This window comes from Mixophyes fleayi, chromosome 7, assembly GCF_038048845.1.
Source record: "Mixophyes fleayi isolate aMixFle1 chromosome 7, aMixFle1.hap1, whole genome shotgun sequence".
In the NCBI taxonomy this organism is placed as follows: domain Eukaryota; kingdom Metazoa; phylum Chordata; class Amphibia; order Anura; family Limnodynastidae; genus Mixophyes; species Mixophyes fleayi.
In genome coordinates this window covers 6,404,582-6,425,169 of record NC_134408.1, presented here as the reverse complement: position 1 = coordinate 6,425,169, position 20,588 = coordinate 6,404,582, and the positions used below count along the sequence as shown (strand labels likewise).

At 41.9% G+C, this 20,588-nt stretch overlaps 1 protein-coding gene across 1 annotated transcript; it reads right to left on the bottom strand.

The window, feature by feature from the left end:
• Positions 1 to 654: 654 nt before the first annotated feature.
• LOC142098428 (serine protease 27-like) lies at positions 655 to 9,192 on the bottom strand. Its single transcript, XM_075181276.1, has 5 exons — positions 9,183 to 9,192; positions 7,750 to 7,912; positions 6,748 to 7,019; positions 1,454 to 1,623; positions 655 to 951 (listed from the first exon to the last, which is right to left on the bottom strand). Exons 1-5 carry the CDS (start codon positions 9,190 to 9,192, stop codon positions 655 to 657), a joined length of 912 nt encoding a protein of 303 aa, XP_075037377.1.
• Positions 9,193 to 20,588: the final 11,396 nt, after the last annotated feature.

Genomic DNA, 20,588 nt, shown 5'->3' with positions numbered 1-20,588 from the left:
AGCTATCACAAACAAATCTGACATCAAAGCATGAAGGAGCTGGTGAAGATCCCGAGATCTGCATGGGCCGTCTGTTGTCCATTACTGTTGCAGTGGGTGGCCTAGAAGATTCAGTGTGACATTATTCACATAAAGAGAGCTGACAGGATTCAGCTGGAGAGAAATAAAGAGAGCTGACAGTCTGTGAGAGAGGTTAAGAGAGCAACCACAGACGCAGCTACATAAGAGATAATAACTAGAGAGACAACAACTACAGAGAGATACAAAGGAACTAGTCATCACCTGAGATCCATCCAGTACCTGAAAAAGAGGTATCATATATACCTCCAAAAGAGACAACATTCCAAGACTTGTATATTACACTTATCAAAGATCATACATTGCATAAGCCCTGTCCGAGTGAATATATTGTCAATGTACACATAATAGCCAGGGAGAAACTACTCATATACAAGTAAGGGTCCATACCATCACACACCAATATATTGTGTAACAGAACAGATAATACACATTGTAATATAACCAGATACTCTGTATATTCCCTCATTCAGTCCTCAAATGACCAGGATACAATTTCTCCTCACAACCATTGAGACAGAGCTTATTGGTTAATGCTTTAATAACATCATGTAACACATACATAGTATAGCCTTACTAGCTGATCAGTAGAACTAATATCCATGTGATTGGAAAAATTTGGGTGACAGGTATTGCTCCGCTGGTGACGCCTATGGACAGATAAGCATTTTTCTGTATCACTTCTGTGAATGTGACATTCAGAATATTCTCGGCAACTTCTGGTGCATGTGTCATAATCCAGTCCGGATAGGAAGTCAACCGGGTATAAACTCCAGGGCGGTTTAACATTCCACAGCCATCTCCCCAACTCACTAACCCAGCCAAGAACCACTGTCCGTTCTGAGAACACACCAAGGGGCCTCCTGAGTCACCCTAAAATGGGAGGGCAAAAAAATAAATGCCTAAGTTACATGACCAGAAGAGTGTGAAATTGTTCAATTATCCAATGATTTGTGAAGAACTCTATCCAGCCAAATAAGGATCTTCGGTTATTGGTTGAGAATGAAGGCATTTTTATTTTTTATTTTGCTTAATTGAATGTTTCTGGTCTTTTAATTCAGATGCATTTTATTTACGGAAATATACAAACAATACATTTATATGATCTACACGTTACACAGTTTATAAGAGTCGTGCGGTAGATTTATCAAACCTAATTATAAAGTAAAATTTGAAGGTTTAGTAAATCTACCCCCGGCTGACAAATTCAACCACTGCTTGGAATCTATTTCCAGTAACTACGACATTTGGAAAAACTGTTTCTGAAATGTGGTCACTCAGAGCTAGTGTGTGAGAAGTCTGTATGAGTCATTTGGGGGTTGTGGTGGGAGGAACAGTTTTATGTATCACAACATTGTAATGTAACAACACTCACCTGACATGAGTCTGTACCTCCCACCTGATAACCCGCACATATCATGTCACTCAGGATAATTGGGACGCTACTGTTAACGCCAGACTTAATGTGATACAAGTTGTCACAGGTCGGCATGTCGATCAGAGGGATTGTCGCTTCCTGCAGAGTCTGAGGACTCGGGAGACTCACTGAAAGAAATAAGTGAATTTACCAAGTGTGTCAGACGGGGTCTTATTCCTGTCACTTCCTGAGACAGCTTAAAATGTCGCTACTATTCAATTTAGATAATCAGCTCAACCACTGAAAAACCAGATCAGTGGGCAATTTAGCCAGATTGCAGTTCATAGCGTAGCCTCCGACACACACGTGCGATGCCGACTCAAACCATAACGTCACCTACGCAGCAATGGGGCCAACGCTCAAACTGATTTCTTATCATATCATATGAACTGTAATTAATCTGGTCAGTTTAGCTTGGGGTTTGATGAGCCGAAATGGTACAATGATTGGTCAATTTGCTTACACACATCAAATTGACCAGTGCCCTCGTCCTCCAAACCTGACACCTATGGAGAGATTAATTTCAAAGTGATGTGCTGCCGGATATCCCTCTGATGTCCAGCTGCACACACTGCTGTTCATTAGGGTAAGGAATCTCTGCTCAGTTTTCTGTAAACCTCTATGTTGTGTGAGTAACAAAGGGTGGAGATTTCATTCCATACATCACCTCGGAGTGTCTCCGCGGACTGATCCAGAGGCACATCCCTTTGAATTGAATCTTCCCCCTTAGGATGTAAGCTCGTATGAGCAGGGCCCTCTTCGCTCCAGTCTCCATACCTGTTCATCTGCTCTGTCTCTACTGTATCTGCCCTCCCGGAGTTTCGGAAGTTCTGATACTTTGTGTTTATTGTTCTGTACTGTTCTACTCTGTATAGTCTACTGTTTGTACTATGTGCGGCACTGCGGAAACCTTGTGGCACCCTACAAATAAACATTAATAATAATAATAATAATAATAATAATAATCTCCCCCTAAGTCCAGTGAAATACAGTCCTGGGAAATTGCATGCAGCATCCCTTACATCATGTAGGAAGTGCTTGTTGATCCTTTAACATCATACACGGTGTCATTCCCAGGTGAACAGGGAGAGAGGATTGCTATTGGCTAAATGAAGCCAACATTTAAAGGGACGTTAAATTTATCATCATCATCATCACCATTTATAAATTTATATTTTATAATTTACATGCATCTAATATAAATATTTAATGGATGACTTTTCAAAAACATTCCTGTTGTAAGGCTTTACTTAGTTTCTATAATGGCCCTAGTAAGTCTGTGTGTCAAGCTCACCATTCAGTATTCATCATTTAACTTCTTTTCACCATAACTAATCAAATTGAAGTGTAATAGTCCTCTCACAATACATTAGTTTTGGGGCTTAATGACAAACAATATGTGTGACATAATGGGCAATGGCACATGATGTATTTTGGGGAGTCAAGTGCAGAATGGTATTAAAGTACGACTATGTAACAAGGACGTGGCTGACACAGCTTTATGGTTATGTCTATGGTATACATTCCCCTGCGCTAGGCAAACCAAGCAAAGAAAACATTTAGCAATCATATAACCTGCCAGAATACTGCAAAGCACTAATATAAATAGACTTATAAGCATAAACTAATGTTGTTGGCATATAAATAGAATTATAAAAGTAAAAAATGACTGAACAAACATTACAGATATATAGATGAGGAAAACTCCAGCTGTGATTGGCCCCATACAAACCGTACGCTCCAGAATTCTCTGTCCTGGGGAATAATTTGCATAATTTGGCAACAGCCAGAAAGCTGTATAATAGGAATGACTACCATTGCCACACCATAATCTAGACACTATTCTCTGGAAGAATAGGAGCACCTGAAAATGGATCTCTTTCACAATGTTAGGGCACCCACATGCTATTTACTGTGGCCAACTAGAGGAGAGTATGTTTGGCGTTACTCCGGCAAAGGCTCCTGGACAGATCATCACTTGCTGGGCTATCTGCAGGATATCACCTGCCGTTATTATTGTGGTCTTGGGAACACAGTTTCACTTACAGGCAAATATCCGGATAAAGCACTTAATGCTATAGTTAACGCCTCTGGAGAAAATCTCGTTCCCTAGCTGACTTCCTTCACTTTAAATTCATCCTCTCCTCTTTCTGCTCTGCCCTCTCCCTCGCTAAACAAACCTTCTTCAAGTCCCTCATTTCTTCTCAGTCCTCCCATCCCCGCCGCCTCTTTGCCACCTTTAACTCCCTACTCTCTCTCCCCCCCCCTCTGTCCCGTCCTCCCTCACTGCTTCTGACTTCGCCACCTTTTTCTTGTCCAAAATTGAGGCCATCAGACTGAACATATCCTCCTCACCTTCCCCCGCCACCCTCATTGCCTCACCTCCCCCCAACAACCAACTCTGGGGCTCCTTTTGCCCCATTACAGGTGAAGAAGTCCGCTCTTTTATTCTCTCCTCCCCACCCTCTACCTGTCCTCTCGACCCCATCCCCTCTCACTTCCTTCGCGCTCTCTCTCCCACTGCCTGTTCTTACCTTGCTCACCTCTTCAACTTATCTCTTTCCTCTGGTACAGTCCCCTCCTCTTTCAAACACGCTCTTATCTCTCCTATCCTCAAATAACCCAATCTCGACCCCACATCTCTTGCTAACTATCGCCCTATCTCACTACTCCCCTATGCCTCCAAATTACTCAAGCGGATTGTCTGCAGCCGCCTCGCCAGACACCTCTCCGACTATTCCCTCCTTGACCCTCTCCAATCTGGCTACCGTCCCCTCCACTCCACTGAAACTGCCCTGGCCAAGGCTACTAATGATCTCCTATCGGCCAAGTCCAAGGGTCACTTCTCCCTACTTATCCTCCTTGACCTCTCCGCAGCCTTTGACACCGTGGACCACCCCCTCCTGCTGCAAACCCTTCTGTCCCTTGGCCTCTCTGGTTCGGTCCTTGCTTGGTTCACCTCATACCTTGCTAACCGCTCCTTCTCTGTATCCACGTCTAGTTCTTCCTCCTCCCCCTACTCTCTCCCTGTAGGAGTCCCGCAGGGCTCTGTTCTCGGTCCTTTACTCTTCTCACTCTATACTTCCTCACTTGATGCTCTCATCTCCTCTTTTGGTCTTCAGTATCACCTGTATGCTGATGACATTCAACTCTACATCTCTTCTCCCGATCTTTCCTCCACCTTCCTCTCTCGGGTATCTGACTGTCTCTTCGCCATCTACTCCTGGATGTCTGCGCGCTTTCTTAAAATCAATATCTCCAAAACGGAACTCATTGTCTTTCCTCCGCCCAGACTCCCATCCCATCACGACCTCTCTATTGTCGTCAACAACACCACCATCTCCTCTGTCACCCAACTCTGCTGCCTAGGCGTCACCCTTGACACTTCTCTTTCTTTTGCCCCCCACATTCTTTCCCTTCCCCAGTCCTGTCGCTTCCAACTACGCAACATCGCCCGCATCCGTCCCTTCCTCTCTCAGGATGCCACCAAAACCATCATCCACGCACTCATCATCTCCTGCCTGGATTATTGCAACCTTCTCCTCACTGGCCTCCCCCACTCCCATCTCTCCCCCCTCCGCTCTTTACTCAACGCGGCTGCAAGACTCATCTTCCTCTCACGCCACTCCTCCTCCCCTCTCTGCCTCGCCCTACACTGGCTTCCCTTCCCCTATAGAATCCTCTTCAAACTCCTCACCACCACATACAAGGCTCTCTCCCACTCTACTGCCCCCTACATTTCTAACCTCTTCTCCATACACACTCCTGCCCGCTCCCTGCGCTCAGCCAATGATTGCCGCCTCTCCTCCTCTCTTATCACTTCTTCACACTCCAGAATCCAAGACTTTTCCCGTGCAGCCCCCCTTCACTGGAACGACCTCCCTCGCTCCATCCATCTCTCTCCTACTCTGTGCTGCTTCAAACGTGCACTGAAAACTCACCTCTTTCGCAAAGCCTACCAACCATCTACTTAACCACCTCACCTCCTCCACTCGCTCTCCCTTCTCTCTTCTGGCTCCCCTTGTGCCTGGTTCTGTCTACCCTCCTTTAGGATATAAGCTCACATGAGCAGGGCCCTCTTCCCTCCTGTCTCCTCACCTGTTCTTCGGCTCCATGCTTATTGCAGCAGCCTGCCTGGAGTTTCTGAAGTATTGGTATTTTCGTTAATTGTTCTGTACTGTTTCACCCTGTAAAGTCTACTGTTTGTACTGTGTACGGTGCTACGGAAATCTTGTGGCGCCTAACAAATAAATGATAATAATAATAATAATAACATAGTCATACTATAGCAAATGGCACATGGCACACAAGCCAAAAGTATTGGTAATCCTTGTAGTCCTTCAATAGCACTACGATCTTCATTCAACCCAGAGGAAGCCATAACCACTTACCAGTCTTGGCATTCAGCCCACAAACACAAAAATCCATGTCAATGGTTCCTAAGCGGTCCTCACATCTCAGCCTTCAGGACAATGTTTCAGTTCAAGGCTCCCTCATTGACTGTCCTTATCTTTCAGGGCTGGATCATGCCTTCCTTAGTTACCCAATTGTTACCCTATCTTCCAGGGGATGGAGCCTATCTCAGGTGTCGCGTATCTCCAAGTCAGACTCCCTGCCTGGAGCAGTTCCAGCTCTCTGAAGATGTTAAGCTCACAAAATGGATCTTCTCCTTGGATGGCTGGCACTTCCTACAGAGTTTTAATGGTCCTCTGGAAACCTAACCTGGCTATCAGTAGTAGTTTGGATCCCTCACTTTGTGCTCCTCTGTAATAGTCTGTGCCTGGCTCCACATCGGTTCGATCAGTCTCTCTCTGGGTGGATATAGCTCTTTTGGAGACCAGGTACCAGTATAAACATGAAACACAGTATATGCACACATAATAAATACATGGGTTAACACATAATTCGGGAAAACGAGTAGGAACTGGTGGGCTTAACCTTTATTTGAACTGGACGGTACACACATCTCCTGCGACCTGGCGGATCCGTGAGAACAAAACGAGTACAGAGTACACCTGCCTAAGGTCCACTCCTTGTACAAAATGCGGCACAGCCTCGTTTTGCACAAGGAGAGGCATTTACCTCTCATCACCTCACAACCTCCAACTATGGAAGTGATGAGTTCTTACTCAAATGCTCCTCTCAAAATGACACTGCCCCTGGCTTCTCTTTATTGAGTTTTAAATGTGAAGGACATGTGGTATAAATAGAGCACATATATAATATAACTATTATATTATAGAGATACATACCGCCAGATCGTGTGTCCCCCCATCCTGTGACCCAGCAGTAGAGGCCCATAGGAAACTCTACGTTGGCTGTCGGGAGACAGACTGGGAGGATGTAAGTCGTGTAGTTCACGGGGGTTGCCAGCTCTATCAGACTGATGTCACCCAGGGACCCCGTTTCAGTGTAGTTAGGATTCTTAATGAAGCTTTTCATAGCAACAATAGTCTCATTAGGATTTGGCATGTCAATTTGATATGTACCGAGATGGACTGTAAGTGAGGAGGTTGTTACACCACTGTAAGAAGAATGATAACAAAAATAAATTAAGGAAAAATCAACTGTTAATCTGCATTATGTGCGCATTATGCTAAGTTATGGAGCAAATGAATGTGGGTTATCTGTGAGACTAATCTCTCTATGGTCTCATGGTGTCCTACTCTCTGTCCTGCTAAAGCTCAAGACTCGCTTCCAAAATTATTTATGTCAAGTACTCTTAAGGAAGTTTACAGCATGATGGGATGCCAGTCACTAGACACATATATTGCAGGGCATATACACAGATTTTTAGGTTAAGCCAAATAGCAACTGGGGTCTTTTTTGCATTTTTTTTTAAGGTTGGTAAAAATGTAAACATGCATTCTGAAGGCTGCAATGTGAAGCAACACTAGTGAAAATACTGGTGTGTATGGTCACACTAGAGAGCATGGTTTCTCAAGACAGACCCATTTACAATGCATGTAAAATGTCAGAGGTTATGAGTCCTTAGACTATGAAAGCTGGACACCGTCTGTACTTAATTAGCAGACTCTACTGGGGCACTCACAACACTTAGGGCTAGATTTACTAAGCTGCGGGTTTGAAAAAGTGGAGATGTTGCCTATAGCAACCAATCAGATTCTAGCTGTCATTTTGTAGAAAGTACTAAATAAATGAATAAATGAAAGGTAGAATCTGATTGGTTGCTATAGGCAACATCCCACTCTCTTCCCCTGCTATATGCTATATAATGCTATTCAGTAACTAACCTTGTAACACAGTGAGCGGCAGACACAACCCACGTTGTACTGATAAGGGATCCACCACAAAAGTGTTTGCCATCAAGTCGTAAGCTCACTTGCCAAGGCCACTGGCCGGGCTGTGCACTCTGTCCCCCCATAATCCGATTGACCACCTGAGGTTTTCCACATTCTATGGGGAGAAGAAATTAAATTTGAAGGAAATTGTTAGTTTTTCCATAATACCTGCTTAGCTTAAGTGGCTGCAAAGAAACTAGTTCAGTGGGTTCAGAGAGTCTACGATCAGTGGGAGAGGAGCTTGGCTTATCTCTACTGGCCGAACGTGACCCAAAGTATTGGTAGATTATGGTAATGTATAACATTACCTACCACCTAGTGCAGGGTTTCCCAAACCCAGTCCTCATGGACCCCTAACAGTACAGATTTTCCAGGTCACAAGTGAAATTAGTGCAACCTGTGGATCTTTCAAAATATGTCAGTCAGTAATGAATACACCTGTGCTCCTGCAAAGAGATATGGAAAACAAGCACTGTTAGGGGTCCCTGAGGACTGGGTTTGGGAAACACTGACCTAGGGGGATGGGGTCCTTGATGCATATTAAATTCACTACTGGTAGATGGACTTTGTCCAAAAAGTAAATAAACAGAGGTGCTGAGAGAGTTGGCAGCTGAGCGTATGATTTAAAAGCTGTAATCTTTGAGCTACAAAAAGATAAACTATGGGAATTAGTATCAGAAAATCTTTTTTTCTAAAATGTTTTGTTACTTTTTTTGTTAATATATGTTCTTGTTAATACTTCTGCTTGCACAATTTATTCAAAATTCTTGTAATAAATGCATTTGTACTCAATAATTATAACCTTATATGTCAAAAAATTGCATTGTAATACAAACAACAGGGGCCATTTACTTAATGCAAAATGTCAACTGAAACAGCAACACTCAGCTTTCTTATGTCCAGTGCTAAATGAGACCAAATATTTTCATGCTGAAAGGAAGAAACAATGCTAGGGAACATATGTCGCGCTCAATAACACATTAAGTACTATTGGTCTGATTCAGAAGAAAGTGCATCTAAGACTAACAAGATTAATAACTGATAAAACACCTGGTACACGCATGTGTGCTTAGTATATCATTGGACCTCTGATGAAACCGCCACCTAGCTGCAGAGAAACGCGTGACTGTATAATAAATCATATCATCAAATCATTTTATCCAGATGTTATTCTTCCTTTTTTTTTTTACAGGGATTTATATATTTTCATATTATTGATATATTTTTTTATATATATTATATTTTTTTTGGCATACATATGTGGCTTATTGAAATTGATGTGCAACGTTGTTTTAATATATTGTCCATACCGAAGTTCAATTATATATTTTACCTATCTTTACTTTGACACTGTACTAATTTAGAAATAAATTGAATTAACATACCAGCGCTCATATTCCCTTTCCAAAATATCGCATGATACATTCCAGTAGGATGTTTCTCTTGTAGCAGCTAGTATTGTTATTCATTGTCTATTGATCGGTATTAACACCGTAGAGCGCCTTTTATATTCCTTTCAGCAGGTAAACCAGAAGCACAGAAGCATGAAAAAGCTACAACAGCATGGGACAACAATAACCAGCAATGTATGCTGGGAATGACTGGTATAAGTAGGGACACACCCAGGTGCTAGCGATAATAAATGAGAAGGTTAACCCCTAGTACAACAAAGAAGGCATGATAGCAGCACCTCTGGTGAATAGAGGTACTGACGCAATATATATATATATATATATATATATATATATATATATATATATATATATATATATATATATATATACTAAAAAAAATTAGGGATTAGGGCGCACACTGGAGGTAACTGGGATGGTGCCTAATATATGAGAGAAATAGGGAATGGAGAAACCTACTAATAGGTATACTACTTCGCTGCTGCAGACCCTCAATGGGTAGCTCACTCCCACAATAGTATTGGAAAACACAAAACAACAGATGGGGGTCGCGCTGCTAGTAGTCAACAGTATAGAAAACAATTAATTCGGAGGTTCTCCTGTCAATTGAGAAAAGACAATCCACATTGGTTAGATTATAACTCTGTATTTAATAAAATTGACAATGGTTTTATATTCAAAGTGAGCTAAATTTGCAGTCACTTAATAATCCAAATAACCTGTATAAAAACACGTATATAAACTGACAATAAATTAAAAACAAAAACAGAACAAACAAATAACAACCGCGGCTGCAGAAAACGATGGTGTACACATAAAAAATAGTCCCGATATACACGTAGAACCTTGATTATGGATCCAAACATCAAACTTAACAGTGTGCACTGATCGATAGTATGGTCTCAGAAAGTAACTGCCATGAGTATTCGCCCGTTGTAATGTGTATGGCATATACGGACAATGTGTATGGCAAGTAACAACAAACTCTCAGTCACCTGATATAGTAGTGGTCCACCAGAGGATCTAATGATCCGATTTACGGACAATATTGCTGTCTCCAAATGCAGCTCACCTCCAGAGTGCCGGCTCCACTAGCGATTTAAATCCCAGATACAATGCCATCTTGTTTTCAGCTGGAGATTATTCAGCACACTCGGGTGGTTTTCTTGGAGCGAATTATGATGAAAGCCCTCTGTATGGACCAGCAGGTAATACTCAAGTCCCCAGAAACACTTGATTAGTAGTGGGGGATATTTTGCCAGTTAGATATGCCACACATACATAATTCAGTGAAAGGCACATGCAAATCCGGATATACAGTACACAGAAACCCCGCTGACGCGTTTCGTGCCCCTATAGAGCTCTTTATCAAAGCACCTGTATTCAGCCTGCACCTGTATTCATGTGCATGCTGCATGAATAAGTCTAGATTGGTTAAAGGGGCAGGAAGCTGGATTACCTCTGCCAAATTAATCTCCAAAACTGTATAAAAAGAGCACTGTGTTACACTGAAATGGATTATTCCATCTGTACATTTCTTAATGTCACTAGTACCTTCAACTAGTGGAGGTAACTGTCCTTTTCAGGGCTTCCTGAGCTAATAAACATCAACTGCTTAAGGATCCTGCTTTGACACCAACTTTCCTGCTGTAATTCCTGTGACCACAGATTAGACCAATCTAATCCATTATCTGGCTGTTCTGAGGTTGGGACCCAGCAATTTCAGCACAAATGCTTTGCCCACTACTGCAGTTCTGGCCAGTGTGATAGGAAAGGGGGCACCATCCACAGCAACACTGATCTACAGTTAGAGGTCAGGCGAACCAGTCCAGGTGTACGAGCAAGGGGGAACACTAGCAACGAGAGTTACCCAGAAGGAGTCTATTCTGGACGGCGCAAAGTGTCCAATGGTGGCAGCAGCATAAACTCCACCTATGGACGGTGGCAAGGCAAGCCCAACTAGTCCCGGGAAACACAACAGAGAGGGTGGCATAGGCGGTCCATCCTGTCACACCAGCACTTAAAATTGGAGCACAATGAAATGCAGGAAATTATAGACCAGTGAACCTGGTATAAGTGAAAATCAATAAAGGTATTACTGAAAATAAATGTAACGCCCCTTTTGGATGTATTTAAATGTGTGATTCCCCCAAGTGATGTGGCAGGACCGGAGCATTTCAATGACCTCTGCGGTGCCCGGGGTAAGAACTTCATCTTCCACCTTAACTCCATGAGATCAGGGAAAAAGGAGAGACCCTGAAAGAGTATGGGTGACAATTCTAGGAGGAGTGAGCCATCTGGGGCCATTGTATAAAGGAAGACTACTGGTTGTATTAAGAGACAATATGGATTTTTGTGATATGGTCTTCCACTGTGTCAACTGTAATTGCTCTGTGCTACTGTGTCAGTTCCACACCCAACTAACACCTGTCAGTAAACCTGCACATGCAGCGGGAGAAACTGTCTGTTGGACATCCTACTGATCCAGGGATGAAGAACACTGAGCTAGACTACAAGTAGGAACCTTTCCAGAGGTCTGAAAGTATACATCTAAATCACCACGCAGACAGTAGTGACATTAATAACAGAGTCAACACAGTCTAAAGAGTCCCGTAATGCCAAACTAATCTGGTCTGTTTCTATGTGGAAGTACCTACCAGTACCTACAAAGTAAGTTGTACATCCAATTTTAGCAATATGGTCTATTTGGACATTACAAAACCATTTCATATTGTTCCACAAGTGGGAAAATATATACATAGTTAGATTACTATATTATTCTAAAAATAATGCATTTTTTTGTGCTGCTGTTCTGTTCTTGTCATCCTGAGAACAGGTATTACTGTGGCAGAGGTACAAGTGCCACTACAATATTAGTTAAGTTTGGCAAATACACAGTGTTGGTAACAGAGCGCAAGTCAACTACCAAGGCATAAAAACCAATTAGCAGCCCAGTGGCTCAGTGGTTAGGACTTCTGCCTCACAGCACTGGGGTCATGAGTTTCATTACTGACCATGGCCTTATGTGTGTGGAGTTTGTATGTTCTCCCCGTGTTTGCGTGTGTTTGATCCGGTTCCTTCCCACACTCCAAAAGACATACTAGTAGGTTAATTGGCTGTTATTAAATTGACCTTAGCCTCTCTCGGTCTGTGTATGGTATGATATTTAGACTGTAAGCTCCAATGGGGCAGGGGCTGATGTGAGTTCTCTGTACAGCGCTGCAGAATTAGTGGCACTATATAAATAATAGCTGATGATGATGATTCTCAGTTGCAATGTATGGGATCTCTATGACCACATATTGAAAAATTTGTTCCAGACCCCAAATTTGGTTTTGTGTGTTGTTCTATCAACTCCAAACCAACGATATCTCCAGAGATAACACTGCGTCAGAGGAAGGAGATGGGATACTTGGCGTTTACTAGAAATCCAAGAGGTAGGTTTTAATTTAGGACTATTTAATTTCATACATTAGTACAAAATGGATTTCTAAACTCATCACATTTAAATCAGAGAAAATCCTCCCAAAATGTATTCAAAAACGACATTATTACACACATTGTGTTACACAGATTGTAGATAAAAAATACAACAACCCATAAAATAAAAGCTTTCAAGGATAATGAGAGTTTACAGTTGCAGAAAAGTGAGGCAGGAAATGTTTGCAAACTGTTATCTGCACAATTAACCCTAAAACTACATAATAATAATAATAATAATAATAATAATAATAATAATAATAGTAATGTATAATTGTACTAGTTGCAGTCAATTTTCATTCCACATGTTTAGACAGAGCAATGATGACAGTGTCTGATTATATCTCTACAAATACTCTCAGATAATTCCGTCCATGAACCTGACACAACATTCCCACTGAAGTAAAGGGAACGTGCGCCAAGGTGTATTTTGAACCCTCGCATTACAAGCTTGAACAGCGTCATTTTAGTGTTATTGTCAATGTTTAGCTGCAAATCTTCAGTCTCACACATATGGTGAGAGGAACTTAACAATTACAATACACACACTAGTTATTAGCCGATATCACATACACATGGACAGATTAAAGCACACATGCTGGCTTCTGGTAATCAGTGTCAGTACTAGTATACACACATATGTATATACACACATAGAGTACTATATATTATGAAAAAAAGAGCAGATAAAAATGCTATTACTTTCCTAGTGTTCGGCCTTTTTATCCTATATAATAAACAATGATTATTTATTTAATTGTGCTACCAAGAGACAGCCAAAGTGGTGCCCTATTAGTTTTAGCCCACAGTGCATATAAAGAGTTATTGCAGTTAAACCAACATGGTCACAGTGATATAGAATAGTCCCGGTCATGAAGGGGTTAAAGCCTACTAATACATGAGAGGACAATGCAGAGATTTCCCAGAGCAGTTCTTAGCCCAAAGCCATACAGGTAACACAGGGGGCAACCAGCATGGAACAATGTTTGACCTACCATAACATACCCCTGTTGGGGTATAGACTGCAGCTTACTGCTGGATGGGCTTTGGGATATGTTTATCAAAGCTTTGAAAAGCAAAAGTGGAGGTGTTGCCCATAGCAACCGATCAGATTCTAGCTATTATTTAGCTAGTACATTCTAGAACATAATAGCTAGAATCTGATTGGTTGATGTGGGCAACACCTCCACTTTTGCTTGTTAGAACTTTTGATAACTTTACCCCTTAAAACACAAATCAGAGGCTTCAGTTGGAATCAATGCAAATTAGACAGTCAGATGACTGATTCAGAGAATGAGTCCAATCACCAAGTTTGGTCTCAGTCTCCAATGATTAATTGCAGATAATTACAGCACATCTCTTATTAGACTGCAGGGTATGCTTGTCACCCTACACCCAGAGAACCATTATCTGTGAGGAGTTTGTATGTTCTCCCTGTGTTTGCGTGGGTTTCCTCCGGGTGCTCCGGTTTCCTCCCACACTACTGGTAGGTTAAGGGGGGGGGGGGGGTGGGGGGGGGGGGGGGGGGTGTGTGTGTGTGTGTGTGTGTGTGTGTGTGTTAGGGAATTTAAACTGTAAGCCCCAATGGGGCAGGGACTGATGTGAATGAGTTCTCTGTACAGCGCTGTGGAATTAGTGGCGCTATAAAGATAAATGGCGATGATGATAACAGTTAATATATTCTCCTTTTATATCAAATATCCATGTTACCTTATTATTTATTTTTGATACTTTCCCATAGTGACGTATTTGGGGACCAGAATTTATGAAAATTGATTGGATAGTGGCCACTACTCTAGAAACCTCAGACTGATGCTGGTGTATCCATTGTATCCTTGTTTCACCAGAATTGCATCCGATGTATACTGTATACTGAGTTGTATTGTACATATACTGGAAATGTTTATGTGTACAATACTGACCTCTTGTGGATCTGCCTCAGGGAATAGTGAAACAGGATGTATCTGCACTTACATTTCCGTTCTATTGCTTTCAGAACAGACTCTCCATCCAAACAAATTACTAAGATGCTGCATGCTGGTTGCGTTAGCAGAAACACAATGCAAAGTACAACAAGATGACTTCTCTGTGGGAGTCAATGTCCCATCTGCCAGAGCTACCAGATTTAAAATTTGGGAAAAACTGTTATTTTTTATGCTTGGTGTGTGTGTGTGTGTGGGGGAAGGGGTTTAGGTATCTCTCTCCCTACTGCTCTCTCACGCTCTTTGTTTCACTCTCTCTCTCTGAGTAAATGCATTGTCTTGTTGCAGAGGCAGCTAATGTACCTATTATAGTGTGTTCCATGTTTCCTCCCAAGTCTCTGATTTCTCATCGCTCCTTAAGTGTTGGTTGGAGGATGAAAGGAATTTTAACACCTCCCAACTGTCCTGATATCAGTGGGACAGTCCCAATATAAGGCTCTGTCACGCTGTCTTGCCCGGGGTAATGTTTGTCCCGCAGATGGGAAATTTGGGGAGGTAGGGAGGGAAGGGAGCACTGGCAGATCCAGGGGATGGCGATCGGGATAATCGCCCCCCCCCCCTTCCAAACCCACCTAGCAAGTTAGTGCTGCCTGCGACCGCACATTCTGAGCAGGTCCGTGTCGGCAGATAGAGAATCCTGCTTGGCCGTTCTGATTGTGTTTTAAACACAAGCAGAGCGGCCGGCCAGCATACTTGGCATGGCTGTCTCTGCCGACTTGAACCTGAACATAGTGTGTGGCCACAGGCAACCCACTGAAAGCGCTCTTCAAAAAAAGTGGGTAGGGACTAAAAAAACACATATAGATCCGCCCCTGTAAGAGAGAGCTCTAAGGGACAGCCTAGTGATATTTTGAAGACTAAAGAAATATTTGTTCTACTTTCTGACCTTTTCCTTCACACTCAGACCTCACCTCTTTCTTGTGAATGTCTCAGTAATCAGATCCTACGGGGACGGGTGATCTCGAACGTAACACAATTGTCACCAGGGGTCTGATTCATTAAGGATCTTAAATGAAGAGGATCCTTATGTAGGTGTCCTGGACAGAACCATGTTACAAATGAGTGTTCTGTTTTGCACATAAGTTAAATACTGACTGTTTTTTCATGTAACACAAAAATACTTGATACCTTATTTGTACACTGACATTTAAAATTGATATGTGTGTGTTACATGAAAAAACAGTCAGTATTTAACTTATGTGCAAAACAGAACACTCATTTGCACCCCTTGCATTGTAACATGGTTTTGTCCAGGAGACTGAAATAAGGATCCTCTTCATTTAAGATCCTTAATGAATCAGGCCCCTGATTTCTACATTTCTTTCTCTAGATAACCAACCTAGTTATTTATATTTCTGTTTTATAGCAGGCACCCAGAAGCCATGAATAACTGGCTGGACTGGTTTTCCAGTTTACGGGGTAAATAAAAAAGAAATACTAGGTAGATGTTACCTTCCCTGTGTGGGACAGACGTCATCCTCTAAAATGATCAACTGTCATGAGATACAGTCCAATAATCCCCCCATGTGGATGTAGTTATTTCTTACTTTGGTCTTGCAAAATAGCTCTATTTATACAGGTCTCAGATGTCACAGTTCAAGACAGTCCCCATTTTTCTGACCCAAAATCTTCAACTCACAAACCTTATTTTCCCCATAACTCTAAACAAACAGGACAAGTTGGAATAGTCTCTCTTAGATATGAGCGAACATACTGTGAAGTCCCAGAAGTGCCAGGATCGAGTAACACAATAAAACACAATGTGGACCAGTTCTGCTGTCCAGAACTGGCCTAGATTTTAAAGATCTGTTTTCGGAAATGTCCAAGTTTTTCAGTATTGTTCAATCGCAAATTAAAATCCATATGCTTTATTCCTCACATTTAGTCTTTATCCCAGTTCTGGCTCCTCCTCCTTAGGCATATTCGAGAATACTCCCTTCTCTTACCCAGGTGCTACCAAAACTCTTATCCATTCTCTCATCATCTCCCGCCTTGACTACTGCAGCCTCCTTCTATCACCGCTTCAATCTACCTTTAATACTGCAGCAAGACTGGTCTTTTCTTGCCTCTCCCCATCTGCTGCTCCACTTTGAAAGTCCCTATACCGGCTGCCTGTGACCTCCAGAATCTAATTCAAATGACTCATCCTTACATACAATGCCCTTAATAACATCTACCCTTCATACATCTCAATCCTCATGTCAAAATACTCTATCTCTTAGATTTAACTCAAATCTGCGCCGTGACTCATCTCTGATAACCACCAAGACGACATCTAATGAGAAAGTGCCTTCTTATAGGAATTCAATAATCAATACTATTCTGATCAGACCCCCCACAGCCTTCAAATGTTTAAACGCTCTCTGAAAACCGATCTCTATTAGAGTTTACAATACTCACTATTACCCTACTCCCACTGTACACCCTCATACCTACCCTACACCAACTTATACTGCTTGCATTGGTACACCCTCACATTTACCCTACTCCACCTATACTACTCACACTGGTACACCCTCACACCTACCCTACTCCACCTATACTACTCACACTGGTACACCCTCACACCTACCCTACTCCACCTATACTGCTCACACTGGTACACCCTCATACCTACCCTACACCCACTTATACTGCTTGCATTGGTACACCCTCACATTTACCCTACTCCACCTATACTACTCACACTGGTATACCGTCACACCTACCCTACTCCACCTATACTACTCACACTGGTACACCCTCACACCTACCCTACTCCACCTATACTGCTCACACTGGTACACCCTCACATTTATCCTACTCCACCTATACTGCTCACACTGGTACATCCTCACATCTACTCTACTCCACCTATACTGCTCACACTGGTACAGCCTCACATTTACCCTACTCCACCTATACTGCTCACACTGGTACACCCTCACACCTACCTTACTCCACCTATACTGCTCACACTGGTACACCCTCACACCTACCCTACTCCACCTATACTGGATTAAAAAATGGTTAAAAGGAAATAATAATGCAGAAGTTGATTAACATGCTTCGAGAAAAACTTTGAAAAAAAGAGGCAAATTTCACATACAGAAGCGATGGTGAGATTTGAAGAACAAGGAGCAAGGTAAGTTGAAACAAATATAAATGAATATTAAAACTTGTAATTAAAGCTTTGTAAAAGTGGTTAGTAAACAGTGTTAGTAATTAATGATAACAATAACGATCAATAGGGATTAGTAAAACAGTGCAATCTATTTACAGAAAAAAAAATATGTGATCAACTGGCTACATCAACATAGGAAAAAAAAGAGAAGAAGCCATAGCCCATTTTGGAAATAAGAGAGGAAAATAGAGACATAGGAATTGTGGCAATAAAAGAGGAACCTAAGGTAATAAAATATCATTAAAGAGTTAAAAAAAAGGTAAGCTGTGCCCTGTGCCTATATGTGAATATATCACATCTATAGTTTAGTTGGTATGACCCATGATGGCAGCATACATGGACAAATCCAGGAGGGACATCAGCACAAAGTGATTTCCAGCACTGTGCAAGGTGAGCAATAGCAGTAGTTGTGTCAAATTGGATTGTTAAATTAACTAAATTTTCGAATCCGTTCTTCATTTAGACACCATTGTCATTTCAGATGACAGTTCGGAAGGAGAGGTCAAACATGAATAGTTCGCTGGAATCCGGTGATGCAACAGGTGAGGCTGAAAAGATGGCAAAGCTGAAAGAATATCTGAACGCATTCAGGGGAAACATTAATGATATTAAACAAAAAAATCTTGTAAAGATTATAGTGATTTGTATCACATATATTAAAAAATATTGCTGGAAGGCTCGAGTTATCTCCAAAGTTAAATTCGCTATATAGTTCTGTCATTGTAAAATCGTCTACTGCGTTCAATGAGGGTTAAATGATCAATAGCATTTAATAAATAGTTAAATCATATTTACAGTTATAACATTACAGTTTAGTAATTTGTTAATCACCCCGAAACCTGGCTATACAACATTCATTTATGGTTATATGTATATATGATATGTTTATATAATGTCAAACCAAATGTGTAAAATTCATATATAATTAAGGCATACATATAGGACACAGAAGAGTATCTATACTGTACTCTTTGTACAGCATGTGTACTTGAAATAGTCCTATATGTATTTGTTTCTTAGGATTATATTGAGTTAACAAATAACTTTACCTGAATGTTATAGCTAGATCCTGGATGACTTTGGTGGGCCCCATTTTTCATAAATAGATAGCCCTGGTTAATGGGGCTTGGGTGCTTTGTGTATACCAGCAGAAACTAATCTGCTACAAATGGGCTTAGTGCCAATGTGCTATAAGTCCCTGAAAATAATTATATATCTTCCTGGATTCCAAGTCCTTATGTTTATATAAACATGTACAAAATAAGTTCTTATGCTGAGCCTGTTGATTATACAAGTGGGAGACTGTGGAAGGTGTAGACTCCAGCTGATACAGTAACTGCCTAGGTGTCCTTAAGAGATCAGTGTAATTATCTTTATCCTGATATATGTTCTCTGTTGTCAGTAAGGTATTCTTACCGTGAGATGATAGGAAACATTTACTACCTGTGATATCTTAAGAGTAAACCTGAGCAATGCCTTTCTACTGAGCATATTTCCTAATTAGAATTGGAGTATAATTAGTAAATAGGAAGACTGTGAAGAATCAAAAGAAGCAGGACAATCTGAGAGTGACAGCTGGGGTTCCAGGACGGAGGGGAGAAGGTCCTCGGACCCCCCTTGTAATCTGGGAGCTGGTCCATTGCCTGCTGCCACTAGGGGCCATAGTACAACATCACAGACAGAATACTAGTGACATGGGGCAGATTTCAGGGATAAATTACCTCAGAAAGTTACAGGATGATAGAAAGGAAAGGCAGCAAACATTGAAGGGGATGAGGGATATTACCCAAGCAGAGGAGGGGTGGGAGATATAATACCCCCCACAGAGGACGGGAGATTGATATGAAGAGCAAAAAGGGGGAAGACAACCCTGCTGGTCAGATGTCAAGCACTGCTGGAGTTATAGAGAGAGATATTACCCCTGCAGAGGACAGGAGAGAGATATTACCCCCCCCCAGGAGACAGGAGAGAGATATTACCCCCCCAGGGGACGGGAGAGAGATATTACCCCCACAGAGGACAGAAGAGAGATATTACTCCCACAGAGGACAGGAGAGAGATATTACCCCCACAGAGGACAGGAGAGAGATATTACCCTTGCAGGGAACGGGAGAGAGATATTACCACCGCAGGGGACGGAGAGAGATATTACCTTCACAGAGGAAGGGAGATAGATATCACCCCCGCAGAGGATGGGTGAGAGATAATACCTCCACAAAGATAGGATGACAGGTAATACCCCTGCAGAGTAGAGGTGAGTGAACACTGATGTGATAGAGAGATGAGGGTGAGCAAAAAGCCACCATTTTGGATGTGACTGTACCATTGATATTCTGTCCATGTAGCTCTTAAGAACTGTGCAGGAGATCTATATAGGAACTGTACATATTTACTTTATCACTGCAACCGTTTCAGAATGTGCTGGAGTGAAGAAGGCATGTAAATAAAGAGTTTATTTTGCAATATAGAGATGGTCTAGCACCCACATTATTGAGACATCTGATTGCAGTGCACCACAAGTTACATCACCTGTGTCCCAACATCTTCACAGAGACTGTGTAAAGATAACCTGCATATGCGGGGATGCTCTGGTCATCTACATCCACATCAGGAGCTAGACAGGGCTGAGAAGGAGGTGCACTGCCTAACCTGGGAACCTCAACACCACACACAGTGGCAGGAGGTTACATTAGGAAAGGATTTAGTGTCAGTACCAGCAGTCTTAGACAGCACTCGCAGGTCTCCAACACTCAG

What these genes read in the sequence shown, in the direction of transcription:
- LOC142098428 (XM_075181276.1), bottom strand. An exon ending in GCCGCTCACTGTGTTACAAG is followed by an intron (nt 7,020 to 7,749) that starts GTTAGTTACTGA and finishes TTCTTCTTACAG; the next exon opens with TGGTGTAACAACCTCCTCAC. An exon ending in GGGGGACACACGATCTGGCG is followed by an intron (nt 1,624 to 6,747) that starts GTATGTATCTCT and finishes TATTTCTTTCAG; the next exon opens with TGAGTCTCCCGAGTCCTCAG.